The sequence below is a fragment of the Serinus canaria genome, chromosome 2, assembly GCF_022539315.1.
Source record: "Serinus canaria isolate serCan28SL12 chromosome 2, serCan2020, whole genome shotgun sequence".
Classification (NCBI taxonomy): Eukaryota; Metazoa; Chordata; class Aves; order Passeriformes; family Fringillidae; genus Serinus; species Serinus canaria.
Window position 1 is genome coordinate 99,253,322 of NC_066315.1, and position 16,424 is coordinate 99,269,745.

Consider the following 16,424-nt stretch of genomic DNA (forward strand, 5'->3'; position numbering starts at 1 on the left):
CCAGGTGTTAAAACTGATAAGTGCACAGAAGGCTGTGATGGGTTTTTCAGATTCGCTGTCAGCCTGGTAAAGGCAGTAGATCTGTTCAGAAAAATTACCCAGGACAGCAGCTTAAGTTAGGATTTGGTGAAGGTTCATCTTGTCAGAGTCCTTTCTACCCATGCAGGCTTGGATGTTTGTGGTGTTGCTGGTGGCTTTTTATCCCTGCAGGCTCTTTTAGCTATTTTAAAAGTAAAGTCCATTCTTAAACAGGCTCACATGACATCTTCTGCTGTGCCTGTAAGGTGCAAGTGTTTGATTTATATTCCACGTAATGCCAGCATCCCACAGGGGATAACCCAGGAGGAATTTCCAGTGTAGCTTCCCAGGACCCCCTGTATTATTTACATCATGTGTGGGATACATGTTTCAGCAGACAGGTAAACTAATGGTGACAAGCAAAACTGATGGGCAGTTTTCTCTTACATGTAGTATTATGTGCTGCAGGTCCCCAGTCACTGCACTCATTGACTGTGCTCAAAACAGCAGATAAACTAATCTCTGCAGTTTTTATGTTGGGCATCTGCAGCTCATTTGAAATAGGCACTGTGGGTGTTCTTGTAGCTCTAGTGCTCTACAGGCATGAGAGAAGCAGGACTTGTGGGGTGGAGGAGAACTTCTCAATTAATCTCCCTGATTTAGCTGGGAAAAAATATGTTACTCCATCCAGGGTGAAAGAAAAGGTCCAATGGCAGAGTGTATGAGTGCTGGTCCTCTATAAATTGGGGAGTCCCTAACTTCTCTGAAGTGTTAGAGCCTCACAATCCATCAGCCTGTTCAGGAGAGAGGTTAAGAGGAAAAGTGGCTGTGGAAGTTTTGCCTTTTCTAGTTCTTGCCGGGAAGGAAATCACTGAATATGAGTGTGCTAAGTTTATTATTGCAGTATTGTGATGGCCCCGATGAGGGGAGAGAATTATGTATTTGACTCCATGGATATCAGAAGGCTAATTAATTACTTTATTTTACTATATTATTCTATACATCTAAAACTGAATTTGCTAAGTATTTGACTTTGCACACAACTGCTTACACTGCATTGAATTTCGTGACTGTCAGCCCACAGTCTCAACACAAACACACTCTTGGCCCTGATAGGCCAAGGAAACAAACCACTATGACTTTGGGTAAATAATTTCCATGTTGTGTTCTACTTTGCACAAACACAGGCCCAGCAAATGATAAGAATTGTGTTTTCTTTCTCTGAGGTTCAGAAGATGTGAATCCCAGAAATATTCTGGGGAAGAACTGTGCCTTGCTTTTCTCTGAAGAGAAATGTGGCCACAGTTTATCCTGATGATAGCAACTATGTAAAAAACTGTGCATTTTGCAAAAGTAAAAAACTGTGCATTTCAGATGTCAATATTGCTAGTCCAGAGTCACTTATAATGGTATAATTGCATTGGCAAAGAAAATAGAAGCAGCATAGATGCTACAAAGTTGCTTAACTCCTTACAGAGGCATATTGTCCTGTAACAGCAACATGGGAAAAATAAAGAAACTGAGGGAGGGCCCTTTAATTAAGCCACTGTGATCTTCTTGCTTTTGAATTATTCAAGAGGGAGCCTTGGGCTTGCGGCAAAATTTCTTTTGACACATTTATTTCAGTGCCAGTAACAGTATAAAAAGAAATTAAACATTTGGAGGAAAGGTCATAGAATTGATTTAAAAGTACCATTAATTGTAAAAAATAATAATCCCTCTCTTTTATCTATGTGATTTTTTTTAGTATGCTCTTGACTACTGTGCTCCCGTTACACATTTTCTGCTCCCTTTTGCTTAGGATACTGTTGCATGCTGTATTTTAGAAAAATATTGAAGTGAGATAAGGCCATTTGATACAAAAAAATAAACAGTGTCTGCTAGATTGTGCTGACCCCTGAAGATGCACATCTAAAAGGCAGGATATCATATTTATCCCAAAGATTGGTCTGAAGACAGAGCATGTTTTGCATTTCTTAGTAAAAGGTTTTTACAGTAGGTTTTTGTTTAAAACATTTGCTTCCAACATCCTTAAATAGTATTGTAACTGAAGCACTCCTGAGAGGTAGCTTTCAGAAGATTATTGTCTGCAGGATGTATGGCCCTGAGGGTGTTTTAAGTGATTGATTTGTGAATATTTTTAATAAAATAACAGAATGGGAAAAGCAGTATTCTTCTGGGTGGTGGCTTCAGGGCACTTCTCATGTAGTTTCAGGTTTGCCTCACTGCAAACTTTGGGCCATGCATTCCAGAGCTTCTTCATACGTGGGCTGGGTATGCAGAATTGTGGAGAATGATTTGAATGCTTTAACCTAGCAGGCTTTCAAATAACTCACACTACCCTGCAACTGAATCAAGTGGTCTCAAGAGATGAATTCTTCGAATCTACTGAGCTTGGCAGAGCTTTTACTGAAGGGAAGGTGTAGGGCAGCCTGGATGCTATAGAAAGATAGCAGGCATGGCAATTCAGGGATTTTATGTGAGGAGGCAAAAGCAAACCAGCAGCACTGAGTAGCAGCCACGAGTAGCTGTTGTTGGAGACCCAAACTAAACACTCTCAGGAGGACTCCGTAGCTGAGGGATTGACAAGGACAGAGAGCTCAGGGATTGTGCTAAGGGCAGGCAGCTGCACGCAGTGGCAGAGCTTCACATGCTGCTCTGGCTGCCTTTGTGTGAAGGCTGTAAAGAAGGCACCAGGAAGATTCTTTTCGGAAGCTTGGGTGAATGGAAAACAGGCATGTTATTGCCTCTGCACTGAAGAGAGAACAAACCCCTTTGTTTTGATATTATTTATCTATTTATCTCAGAGAAAGAGGCTAGAAACTTGATTTTAAACACTAGAAAAACCAGGCATTTGTTTTGTAGTTATGGCACTCATGTTGGCAGGGAAGAACGTGATACTTTGGGTGATTTAAGGCAAAAGAGAGTTGTATGGTTGGGGTTTTTGGAGCAAGTTGGCTAGGTTTGGGGTTTTTTGCCCTCTCTAAGGTCAAAGCAGGCTTGGAGTTGGGACAAGAAGGTCCTAATGAGGAATTGCATTTGTTTTTTGGTTTTGGCATGCCAAGATTTCTTGATGTGAGCATTAAGACCAACACTTGCTTTAAATCGGCAAATTCTCTTGAGGCCAAATCTCTTTATGAACTGGACTCTTCTAATCAATTCACACCTACCAGTCTGTTATACATACATACATACTGTATGAAACAAGCCCCCATAATAATGTATTTTGTACAGTCACTTACATAGGTAGATGTAAGATATCACTATCCTCAATCCACCTTTTGGAAAGGCAAAATTATAAGATGATGTTTAAAAACATGACAGTGTTAAGTGAAGAAAGTGAGCTATAGGGCTTGTTTTTAAAGAAATCTTCTGTGGTAGCATGTGATATTACAAAAAATATGAAAAACCCTGAAGTTCAGGCCAGTATTAGCAAGATTTATGAAGTCTTTTCATGTCTGGACAGAAGCAGCATGTCGCACTTAGAACTATTTTTAATGGTTCAGAGGTAAAAAAAAAAAAAAAGGAATATGTTTTCTGGGCAACACACATTTGGAAATAAAAATACTCAGGGAGTTAATTTTGTCCTTGTGTTTGCCCTTGTGCTAAATTTCTTATAAACCCATAGAGAAAGTGAAGGGATTCTTGGACCTTAGCTTGATGAAAAAAGCTGGGGACAGTTCGCATAAATCCCTTCAAAGTAATTTTAAAGCAGCTTTGAACGTGACAAGTGTTTAAGTGAATTATGTTGATAGACAGGTTTCATTAATTAAAGTGATGTCATTTGGTGTCTTCAGTTGTCCTGGTTTTTCATGTGGGGCAGTGTAACTGGAGGTCAACATGTGGTCAGCTTTACTTTGAAAGTAACCACTGTGCTCCTTTAAAAGGGTGATGTCAGTCCCTTTCACATTTGAGTGTGCTGGTGAGCAAAGGAGGATGCTTATTGCAATTCCTTGTCCTGGTAATGGTGCCTACTGTGTTTGGAGCCAAGGCACTTTGCTGGGGACTTTCCAGTGCAGTCTGGTTGCCAGAGACACTTGGCTTCATGCTGTCACCTTCAGGAGAAGTGCTGAAATCTGCCTGTACCAGAAACCTTTAAAAACCAGAAAATCTTACCTCAGAACACTGAGTTGGGCTTACTTTTCTACCTTGGAAAGGGAGAGAGGGAACATCCCTGCTCCTTCCTGGTGGACAGGGGATGGATGGCACCCACCTGCCCTCAGCCTGGCTCTCTGGTCAAGCGAGCAGGTAGAACAGGACGGGTGTTTCTGTTGTGTTCAGGACACTTGCTGAAGGTGAAACTCAGGAGGTTTGTAATCTCTGGGCAGGTATTGCTTGTGCCTGGGTGCAGGGCAGCCAGCAGCTGAGGGGAGATAACCAGCAAGATACCTAGACACCCCCCACAAACCTCTTTTGTCTTACGTGCCTACCACAATAAAAGGATTATTAATTTTCTTTACCACTCTGGCAGATAAAGATAACCTCTCTTTGAAGGTAATTTGGCAGCTATCTAGGCCTTTTAATGAAGGTGCTGCAAGCAGAGTGGTTTCTCTGCAGTTCCTTGCTGGTGTCATGCAGTTTGAGGGAACTGATCCCCCCTTGCCTTCCCTGCCTCCCCCAGATTCCTCTTGAAGCTGTCTTTCTTGTGGGACACTGATGTGTACTTCAGGATACTGGCAAAAAGCCCTGTAGAAATAGTTTTGGGCTTTTTGACAAGATAATGATGTTTTAAGATTTCTTTGCTGACAGAACAATCTGTGAGCTTTAACACTCATCAGTTTTACACCAGACTTTTGGTAGATGTGAGGGTACATCTGAAATTTGGTTCAGAGCTGTTGACTAACTCCATCTGAGGCACTTTGCCAAAGTCTTAGCTATGTCCCTTTATCCATTGCTATAAAGTTTAGTATGAAATTGATGTTAAACTGCCTTTCATCTTTCTGAAGGCAGCAATATCTGAAATAGATGTATATACTTGCATTTCCAGTTACTGTACTTTGCTCTAAGTCCTGGTTTTTAGAAATATAACTGCTCTGACTCTCAGCCTTCAAAAGTGGTTTTATTATGAAAAATGGTAGTATAGAAAAGAGTTGTCCAAGAGTAACAATTGGTCTTTGAGTACATGCAGGAGAGTGCTCTACCATGATCACCCCTTTGATAACCTTACTCTCTCTGGACTGAGGCCACTAGAGTATTAATTGCCTTCCAGAGATAAAATTCCCTTTATATTTCTGCTTTATAAGGCATTGATAGACTTATCATGTAAAAGCATCAATTTCAGTGGACATGTAGTAGATGCCTCTGCAAGTGCCAGGGGTTTTAAAGGTAGCTTTGAAGTTGAAGAACTGAGCTGGGAGTTCCTGCCTGACTTGTAGAGATATATCTTTCATGATGTGTAAGTGAGAACAGGTAAATAATTACCCATGGTGCAGGTCCTTGGAGTACTTGGCACAAAATTGTTTAATTATTTTTAGGGCTGTGTTTGAAAACAAAACAGTCATGCAGCCTTGACTGGAGAATTAGAAAAATGGTTTGCCTACCTCCATTTTTTCTTTTTCCCTTCAGATAACAAGATTTTGATGAAGAGATGGCTGGTAGCTGGGTTGTGGTGTGTGTGTGGGGGTTTGTTTTTGGTTTTTTTTTTTTTTTCTGTTTTTTTTCCATTAACTATTCTCTGTTGAGGGCCACATCCCTTTTAGTGAGGAACATACTTATTTTTACAAGGTTCCTTCTCAGATAAGAATGGTAAGACTAGTCTGATATGGTTGAAATAACCTAAAGTGCAAAATTATTTTATGCTAATTAAAAGCAAGGTAATAAAGGTTGGAAAGATTCTTCAAATACTTTAAACTATGTATATGTTTTCCAATGCATCTTTTTCTGAGTTTGCAAGTAAATTCATTTCCAAAAGAATGCTCAGCATTTGAAAGTACAGGGAAGTTTATTTGAAAATAAAACAAACTGTGCTTGTACAGTCAGAGATTGGCCCAGGTGCATGGGTTGCCCTACTTCTATAAGTGGCATATTTTGAAATAAACAAGATAACTGTTAGGAAGAACAGCCAAGCCCAACAGGAAGAGGAATAAATATTCTTGCATTCACTTTATTATTAGCAAGAGACCATCTCTCTTGTTCTCCATCTTTGGATTCCCATCTTGTCTTGAGGTCTGTGTCGTTCATCTGTTTTGGAAGCAGAGACTCATTGCTCTCCCCTCCAAGCAGTCATGATGTGAGGAAACTGATATATTTTAAGATTGCATCCTTTAAAATGTGCTAGAATCTTCACAATCTCTTAATTAGAAGTAGTGAAGGTTATATTTCGTATATATTCCTATGAGTTCAGCACCTAAGACTTCAAGAAAACCATCAATGCTTAATTCAAGAAAACCAAGATGCTTAATAATTCACTACAGCTGTCCATCCTAAATGTCCACATGGAGACCAAGATCCTTTGAGCAGAGAGAAGTGCAAATGGACCAACAGATCAGGGAAAGATATCCTGTAGCATCATATGGGATTTGGTCAGCAATGGCTTTGATCCAGAATTTTTTATTTTCCAAATTAAAAAACATTCCTGACCAGCCCACTGGGCTTTGCATTGACCTCAGCTGCACTGACAAAAATAAAATTTGTAATTCCTAATATCACAAGGGAGAAAGAATATGTGTGGGCATGGACTGCAAGGCTGTGAGAGAGCCCCAACAGCACAGCTACAGTCCCCACAGTGCAGACTCAGCACACTTTGGGGTACATGAGCTGGCCTTGAATTCTTGACAGAATGGTAAAAATGCAGTGACAAAGTGGTAAAATGCTTTTACTCCTGCTGCTGCCAATGGCAAGAAACGTGTGGAGGCAAAGTGAAGCAGCAGAGTTGTCTTTGCCTCAAGCCTCTGAGCATCCAGGGCAGTATAAACACCATCTGCAGTCCCTACAGGTGGTGAATCCCACCTATGTTCAGGGAGCATTTCAGAGCCATTGGCTCCAGGTAATTCAATTTCTAGTAATTACCATACTGGAGACAATTTCCAGGAATGAAGTGTGTGTGAGGAAAAGGACAAAAAAGGGCACCACCACTACAAACAGAGGGAACTGAGGAGAAAATAACACTTTAAAACACTTTAAAGTTCTGCTTTATTTGATATCTATTCTTTTTGAGTAATCAATGATATATATTTGAATCAAAATTACTTAATCAATTTAATCAATAAATTGTGGGTTAAATAATTTTGTTCATACCTATCTTAGAGTGGCACGTTTCACATTTATGTAACTGATATGCTTGATAAGACAATTGCAATGTAGATTCAGTGGCTATAAATTTTAAGAGAAAAGTGTTCAGCATACTTGCCTGGAGGAAGAAGAAGAGAAAGAATTTTTCTGTAGGCTTTTTTTATGCAATCAGGGTTCCAAGACCTGGTTTCCCTGACAAAGGTAGTACAAATAAGGAGTAGGCATACATGAAGGAGTAGAAAAGCTTTTCATAAGCTGAGGTCTAAAGGAAGCAAAATGAAACTGGCTAGAAGTTACTTGATTTTTTCATTGGGAGTGAAGTTTGAAAGCTTGTTATGCTTTGTCATGCTGTATATTTGGTTATGTGGCTGGAAAGCTGTTTTTTGGATAGGAATAAAAAAGTCATGCTTCAGGACAAAACATGAAAGCAAATTATTATTATTATTATGCCTACTGAGAGAAGTTTCAGCACTTTACATAAAAACAAACAAGCTTCCCACACACACATACACTTTAAATCTTTGTATGTGAACTGCAAATTGCTGCCAAGGAAAGTGCATGTTTTTATTTCAGTTGATATATTTTAATTGGATTTTAAGTGGCTCATGAATAAACTGCCTTACATTAATATATTGTCTCTCAATTAGAATGTATACCAACATCTGAACTGTGTAGTGATGAGATTGATGGGCATTATTCAAAAGCTGAGAGATGCAGCCTCTCTTCTGCAGTATTCTCCCCTTCCTTTTCTACATGTGTCTCTGGTTTGATTTGGTTTCTGATTTGGGGGTCATTCCCCAGAACTTTATGGTACCTTTTGTTAAAATTGTTTTTTCATTTAAACTGTTTTAAAAAATTCACTATTTTCTGCTGTTTTTCCTGAGATTCTCTGTTGGTTTTTTTTCCAAGCAGCAGCCTGGGTGTAATCACTGCTTTATCTGCTTGTGTGGGGGCTTGGGGAGAGGGGAAGAAAGAAGGGCATCCGTCCTGCCCTCATTCTCTGCTGTATGTGCCATGCATCCTGGTAAAAACCAACTCTCCCCTCTTCTCCTGAACAGAAGCAGTAATTCAGGAGTAGGAGAAGGCACCCTCCAGCCCTAAGGAGGGCCTGAGCAGCATGGCAGACAAACATACAAAATAGCTTTACAAGGGTGCAGCTCTTTGCTAGCAGTTGTTCAGGTCTAAGTTATTTAATAATGTGAAGGGTGGTTCCACAGCTTAATAGGCTCTTAGCTAAATAACTACAGGTAGCCCTGTGAATTTGCACAGCCACTCCCCTTCTCCTTTAATTATCCAGTTTTATCATGTTTTCCCATCTATGCCTCTGCTCTGCTTTTGAAGCTGTTTTTTTTACCCAGATGCCTCCGCCTCATCCTTCACTCTGCTGCTCTGGCATGAAATGCAGGTGTGAGTGGTACAGCTGAGAGTTGCAGTAAGCTGTTGTCTACCTGTGAAGCAGAGAGCTTTAGAAAGCATCGTTGCTGACAGGCTACCTAGTGGTTTTGCTATATGTTGCAGGGATTGACATTTCATGCAAAAAAACCCCAGAAATAGTAGGTTTTCTCCCTTGCCCATGAATAATCCCATTGATGTTCCACTGAATAGTCAAAGAAGGAGAGCTAGCAAATTCAGATTACTGCATATTTATATTATTAATTCCTCCATTATTCTGCTAAGAAACAACAGAGCACAGTTTCTCTGAAACTAAGAGAGAATGCAGAATTGGTTTGCACTTAATTGGCTCTTTTGAGACAAGTTTCTTTGAGAAACAGGATGTTGTTAGTCCACTGTGTAAAGACAGTGTAACAATACACTTAACACATAGTCCAGAAACAGCTGTATTTGAGGGGTAAAAATACCCTAATGGCTTTCAAGAAGAAATGAGAATTTATACAAGTGCAACTTTGTCAAGAAGTCTGCACTAGCACATAAAATTATTCAGTCATTGAAAATTTAATATCAAAATGTCCAGTGGAAATAATCATTGTCTCATAAAAACATAGGTTGACTTTCATTTAAAGTCTGTTTTGATAGTCGTGGTCTTCCTTCATTTTTAGAAAGCTAATAGAGTGAGAATAGGGCTCACTGAGCATGAAAAATACAGGATTTGGCTTAAAAATCAAGATGTAGCAAGTAACATATAGTGGAGTTTGCTTTTCTCTTCCTGACACCAGTGTAAGTTTTAAGTACTTTCAAAAGTGTTTGTAATTATGTTAAATATTTGTAAGACTCATTTACCTAAAGATGGTATCATATAAATGTAACAGATTACAAATTATCTTCACCTTTAATTGTCTGTTGTTGGGTAAGGTTCAAGTTTATAGGTGAGACTGTTCAGTGGGGTGTTAGTCTTGCAGTTGCCATCTGTTGAAATTTTATCAAGATTCTCATCACTGCTTAAATTCAGTCTAATAGCATGGAAAAGTAGTTAAGACTCATCAAATAGTTGTGTAGTGTTAAGATTTTAAGAAAGAAAATGAGTCATGGTGCTCAGCACTTCAATGCAATTGGTACCTGAAGGAAACAGTGTCAGGACAGATACTCTGTTCAGGAGAAAATAGTGGAAGGGAGCCCTTAACTGTGAACCAGTTTCATCCTCAACATTTTGAATCCGTGTGTTTTGCTTTGTGTTTCTAAAACAATGGCAGCACCCAAAAGCTCACAACAACATTTCCCAGCACAGTCTACCCTCATGAGGAGCGTCTTTCAATTTTACTTGCAGGCTGACTTTAGTTTTGACTTAGGAGGGCATTTGTAAGCATTTGTTAGTCCACTCCTGTTTGACATTTCAGCATATATATATATATAAATCATTTGCTCAAAGCCTTTCATCCTTAGACTTTGCAAAGCAGAGGGTGGTTAGCAATGATGATGACCATTATCTGATGCAGACAAGTGGACATTTCTTTAAGGATCAGGATCCTATGCAAAGCAGTGTTTTCAATCCTTGCATCATTCAATTTCCATTTGCAGCTTTGGCTTTAATTTCAGCAGCTACCTTGTTGTGTCCTTTACGCAGTGGTGAAAGAGAGAACCATCCAAGGCCACTGTTTCTTCAAATTATACTTGTTATGGCTAAATGCAATAGCTTTGCTGCTGCATTTGCAGGTTCATACTAGAAAGGAAAATCAGTAAAGAAAGACTGTATTCATTAAATGATTTTATGGGGAGGATCACTCAAAACATTCAATTTGGAAATGGTGAAAGTAGGGAACTGTTTAATACTTCCCTTGTCCACCCCAAAGCGATGATCAAAACAGCAATACCAGCCCAAGGGAAGGCCTTAGCAGAGTGCTGGAGATCACTGAAATACCAAGGTAGATATGCTTGGTACCAGCAATTTGCTTCAATTTCCACAAATCTACCTTTTCCTTGAGCTGTGCAAAATTAACTAGGGGATCACATGTCAAGCAATTGGATGTTCCGTGGCACTTGCAAAAGATCCTTTAAAATATCAATTTGAAAGTTACCAAACTTTTGCAGGTGAAGAGTAACTGTCTGTGAATACTTTCTGTATTTTCTGTTAATTTATTTTGTGGATTAATAGCTAACTCTGCTCCCATCCCTTTTATCTTACTGCAGTCTTTCCTCAGTGGTATTCCCCTAGAATCCTTATGAGAGGGACCAGGCAGTCCTTGGCCCACTGCAGTTACAAGCAGCAGAGCCAGGAGCACATGGCTGCCTGGAATGTTTGTGAGAGCACCTCTGAAGTGCTGGGAAGCAGCTGAAATTGGCTTCAGGTATTTTGAAAGCCAACTCAAAACTTGTACTGTGCCTAAGTTGTGGGTACTGTGTACAGGGGTGGTCCTAGCAGGCAGAAACATCTTACAAACTCGTGACAAAACTCTTATTCCTGTCAACAGCCCATCCCTCAACGTTATTCTGGAAGGTAAAGCAAAGCAAAGTGCTTAGTTGAATTTTACAAATATGCAGGTACTGTCTTGGTAAGATTTCTCTGGTAAGGTATGGGGCTTCTTGAAGTTCATATTCATATTAAGAAGGATATATATGAAAATAAAAGCATAATCATAAACTCTAGTTTATCTTCGCGGAGGTAAAATCTTTCAGAAAATAGCTGGGACTTGAAAAGGCATCTCAAGCTGAGTTTTATTTTGTGAACCTGTTGCAGTACCATACTGCAAAGGATGAGGCAAATAGCTAGTACACTTGCATGTTCAGTGATCTGTTGGTTAGAGTTATTTCTTCTTGTTGCTTAAGAAAAAGTTCATCTTTTAAGTCTTTGTTAATACTCCAAGGCTTTCAAAACACTTAACAAGCCTGGCATTTGCAGGCTGGTAATATGTTTTGCATAATATCAATGGCCTGTCTTTGTGGCCCATGGGAAAAAGAAATCTTTTTCTTCTTTGTGGTGCATTCCCCAAGATAATTACAAGTGGAAACACTTTTTGTCTTCTGAAATCCTAATTCCAGCAGCCCAGGTGTTTTGATGAATCTTCCAGTATATATCTAGGCAAAACGGTTTTGCAAAACTTAGCTGCATTTTAGTGGGAGAGTCAGTTGTATTTCTTGTACCTTTATGGAGGCCTTGCTGGAATATATTCAAACAAATGCAAGAAATGCTGTTTGATCTCTTCAGATGGTTAAATTGTGATTCCTGTTAGCACTGCTTTGGCTTGGTGCACCCTGTTTCCTAGTCAACTGAGAATGAAGTTGGAGGAGCTGGCAAGGCTATGATATTTACATAATGCCTTTTTTTCCTGTGAACCCTGAATGTGGATGGAAACAGCCTCTAATCTTCTTAGTGATCTAAGCAAAGATTGAATGCTTTGGGTCAAGCTGGGGTTTTGGATAGGCTCAGTTAGAAAAAAAAAATTCAGAAATCCCAGCTCTTCACAACGATTGCAAATGGAAATATTTACAGACTGAACTAGTTAATGTTTTAGTAGTTGATAATATTTTTATTATTTCACCAGTGTGCAAATACCACATAATCTGTTTTGAGCCATACTTTTTGAGACTTCTTGGAAGCAGAACAAACAGGCCTTGTAGTAAGCTCTGGGCACTCTTGGAGTTCATTCCCCTTAGGGTAGTTTTAAGTTGTAACATGGGGGGATGAAAAGGCAAGTGTCAGAATAAGCATACAACCTCAAAATGACTGGGAAAAACTGCATATATGATCTTAATCCTTCTTGCACTACTACCACTGTGACATGGTAAGAGGAGGAGTTCATTAGGTAGCTGTCCTTTTGTATCTCAGTTATTAAAACAAAATGACTGGGATTTTTGTTGTGTGTTACAGTGACATAACTTTCCAAACACTACTACCATAAACTTAAAGATTTTAAATTTTTTAAAGTGGATAAATATCCTGAACTCAGGCTAGAAGTGATATTTCATGCTTGATTTGCCTTGCCTGCCTAGATTTTGTGGTATTTCATGCAGAAGTTACAGCTTGTCAGGCATTCTGAACCAATGTGCAAGTACAATATATTACAATGAAGGGGGAAAAAATCAGCCTGTCCTATTTACATTTTCCTTTTTCTTCAGGCTTACCTTCCCTAATCCAAAATACTCATGTTGAGTCTTTTGACTTAATATTACCACAAGAAGTTTTATTATGTAATGCATCTTCACATAATGTAAGATGACTCAGAGATTGATTTCTCAGAACATGAAAGTTAGTAGGAGCTGCTGGCCCTCGTTTAGTACCTGCAGCCTAAGGTTTGCAAAGCAAATGATCAGGATTTATGTGATTGCTTTGGTAACTTCAGTTCAGCAGCAGGCTTTTTTTTTTTTCTTTATCTTGTGTTCACTAATAGAATCAATATTACAACCATTCCCTGCTTGAACTTCTCACAACTGCATTTCATTAACTTTCTCAATATTTGATGCAAAATGTTTCTAATTAACATGCCTCTGAATAAAGAGAAAAAAGATTTTTAAAAACCTGTATGCAGTCTGTATAATAATATTTTTTTCTCAGCTATGAAGACTTAAAACATTTTATGACCTTTTTCAAAATTGCAGTAGCTATTATTTTTATTTTTGTAAGTAGTGTATTTTAGAATGAAACCCTTTTTTCTGTGCTATAATTAATAACTAGAAAATTAAAACATAGTAAGGCAAGTAAGGACATGATTCACTATTGAGAAAAAAGAGCACAACCATACTCAGAACTGGTCTAATGTTCTAATGTTTTTATTTAGGTAAATGCTTAGTAGATTATATCTTTTTTGTATGTGCTATCAGTATTGCACATATTAGGCATGCATCTGTTTGGGTTTTTCTCCCTTTATCTGCCAAGGAGATGATCCAATTTATTAAAAAAAAAAAAAAAAAGGAAATAAGAAAATGAACAAAAAGGAGGAAAAAAATGAAAAAAAGTGGGGAGTTGGGGGGATGGGGAGAAAAAGGGAGACATATGTCAACTATGTCCTTGTGATTATCCAGAAATAAATTTGAAGAGTGTAAGAAAATTTTGGCCATCCACTGTAAAACAGCATAAATTTTGAAGTGCAGGGATCAAGGGCAATTTCATGAACATGGCTGCCTTGCATTTCCTATGTGGAAGGAAAATATATAGGGAGGAATAAAAATATACACACACACATATATAAACTTTCTGTATATATATTCTTTTTTACAACTAAAAGGAGATAAATACATAATCAGAAGAGGATATTGCAGGAGTCCAAATTGTGCTTGTAAAGGTTTATCAAAGGAGTTACAAGTTTGACCACTGAGCTCTGTATTGTTATTCTAATGGGAAGAAATAAAAGATAGCAAGGGGCCTGTGGCCTCAGAGAGCAACTTGTCAGTGAGATTGAGGCAGTCAAAATCTGTTCAGCCCTTGCCCCCTTCTCCCACCCTGGCAGCACATTCTCCTTGCTCCTTTTTGTCTTCTCTTCTGTGAGTGTGTCCATGCCATGAAGAGTAAATGTCTCCTGCTCCACTTCCTTCACATTGTTAATTTTTATCAGGGTGAGTAATCCTCTGAGTTAGGGCATGAACTCCCGTGCCAGCAGAAGGGTATCTGTGGATTCCTACAGCTGGAAGCCACAGGACCACACCTTTTAGTGGCAGTGTGGATTTAAATCAAATGGAAGGCAATATGGAAAAGCAGCCTGAGCTTTACATGCATCGTGCCCCTCGTAACCACAGTGTTCACTGTAATAACAGCAGAGGTTTAGACAAGTATGCCACTAGGCTAATTAAGGGCTCTTCTGCTAAAGAGGCTTTTGTCTCAAGCTTTAGTTCTGGAGATCTGAATGTAGCTATATATATAAAAAAACAGTTACAATAGAGCCACATGAACAAGACCAATTTTATGGCCTTCAAGTTTCAGCTTTGGGATTTTTTTAATTTAAAAGTGTTTAGGAAACAAATTACAGATGCTATTTTATTCTGTCTGTTTTCAGCCAATATTTCCATGAAAATGATATGTCCATGAAGCTGGATGTCACTTGAACCATTCAGGTTCTCAGTCTGAAATGTAAAGGCTGGTTTCAGTGAAGCTTCTCTTCTTGGAAATGGGAGCTGCATGCTTTGCTCTAGAAGCAATGCTGGACTGACTGTTCATCAGTAACTGTGAATAATTCTCATTGATTTGAAGGCTTTCAGAGTTTGACAAGTTTAGCATATATGGAAACACCTGTAGGGTTCCTTTACATTAGCTATGCCTGTGTTTGAAAATGTTCATGAATGTCTGAGGTAAAGCAATAAGCCTGGGCTTCCATAGCTCTTGCTGATTTGTAAAATCTTTGTGCTGCTTGAAACAAATCTGATCAGAGTTTCAGCTTGATGATTACACTGTACTTTTTTCCTTGCTTCACCTTCCATCCTTTCATAAATTGGTAGGGATTTCTCTTCCATGTTCGTGGGAATACTCAACACTTACTGTTAAAGCTGGTTGGAATTAAGTATGTTTTCCCAAAATTTGCAACTGCAAGATGGCTTGTTTTGACAATTATGTTGAATTATATTAATTGTATTGTCCCCCATCCTTTTTTTTTTTTTTTTGTTATGAAAATGCAGTGTCTTGGTTTTCTAGAACATGGTCTACCAGTCCCCTTACCATTCCCACAGTACTCTTCTCATAAAACAAATGGGAACAGAAGGTTTAGAAAATACACTCAATTCCTGACTAAGCTTAAATGTCTCATGGATGCTTGTGCCCTTGATGCTTGGTTGCATTCACTTTCATGTTATCTGATGCTCTGTAGCATTAATGAAAGCCACAGGGATGGTTTTGACCCTGTTATTTGTTTTTCTCCCCAGCTGTGTGCTGCCCACCTGCCGACGCGATCGGAGGCCCCCAACCACTACCAAGCAGTGTGTCGGGCTCTGTTTGCTGAAACTATGGAGCTCTACACTTTCCTGGCCAAAATTAAAAGTGCAAAAGAGGTAAGCAGTCTGAGAAGGTTTTCTGCTTTTGAGCTCATCACCACGTGAATTTGGCTTACAAAATCATTTCTGTAGCCAGCCAACAGGGACTGTCAGATGCTTGAGGAGATGATCTGTAGTTTTCAGGGAGTACACTCTTTCAGCTGAGGTTTTTTTATTTTTTAATTTTGGCCTGTAACCATTTACATCCCTCAGAATTTGTTATTAATTGTGACTAGTCTATTTGGGAATAAAAAAAAAAGAGTATTTTCTTGGAGGGTAACATTGCATACATGTACCCATTCCTGCATGCAATATATTTGAGTGTAAACTCTTCTCTGGTGTTTTGGGGATGCTATGAAGTGTCAGAGCTTTGCCTGTTCTTCCTCAGCTTCTTCCCAAGAGGGAATTCTCTTTGCTGAGAATTATCTGAGATTCTTCTTCCTCATATTTTGTCCCCAGTCAGCAGCTTCTCTTACCTTTTGCTGTATGATTGGTTTATTGTCTGTCACATTGGTTTCACAGCAGAGCCAGCTTTAAAAATAGAAACATTCTCCCCTTCAGGTCACAATGCTTATGTTCACTGCTTGTTTGGCTGTTATTGTTGGCTGAAAGGCCATCCTGTGAACCATTGCAATTACTGGTCTGGCTGAAGAGTGGAGATAGTTTCAGTGATCTGGCCTGCAGAACAATTGTATTAAAACGGTCTGGGTGCTGGTAACATTGGAAAACTGGTGGGTGAGGGGAAGGGCAGGAAGGGAAACTCATTTCTCAAAGCTGGTTTCTTCACCAAAGCAAACTTGTCAAGTAGCAACGCTTTCATAATTTTTTTT

The 16,424-nt window shown here is 39.0% G+C and overlaps 1 protein-coding gene across 1 annotated transcript in view; it reads left to right on the plus strand.

The window, feature by feature from the left end:
- SPIRE1 (spire type actin nucleation factor 1) overlaps nucleotides 1-16,424 on the plus strand; it is a 132,588-nt gene that overhangs the window by 62,730 nt on the left and 53,434 nt on the right. Inside the window, exon 4 of the mRNA XM_030227158.2 lies at nucleotides 15,487-15,612. Within this exon, the coding sequence (XP_030083018.2) occupies nucleotides 15,487-15,612 (126 nt within the window). The remainder of the gene's footprint in view (nucleotides 1-15,486; nucleotides 15,613-16,424) is intronic.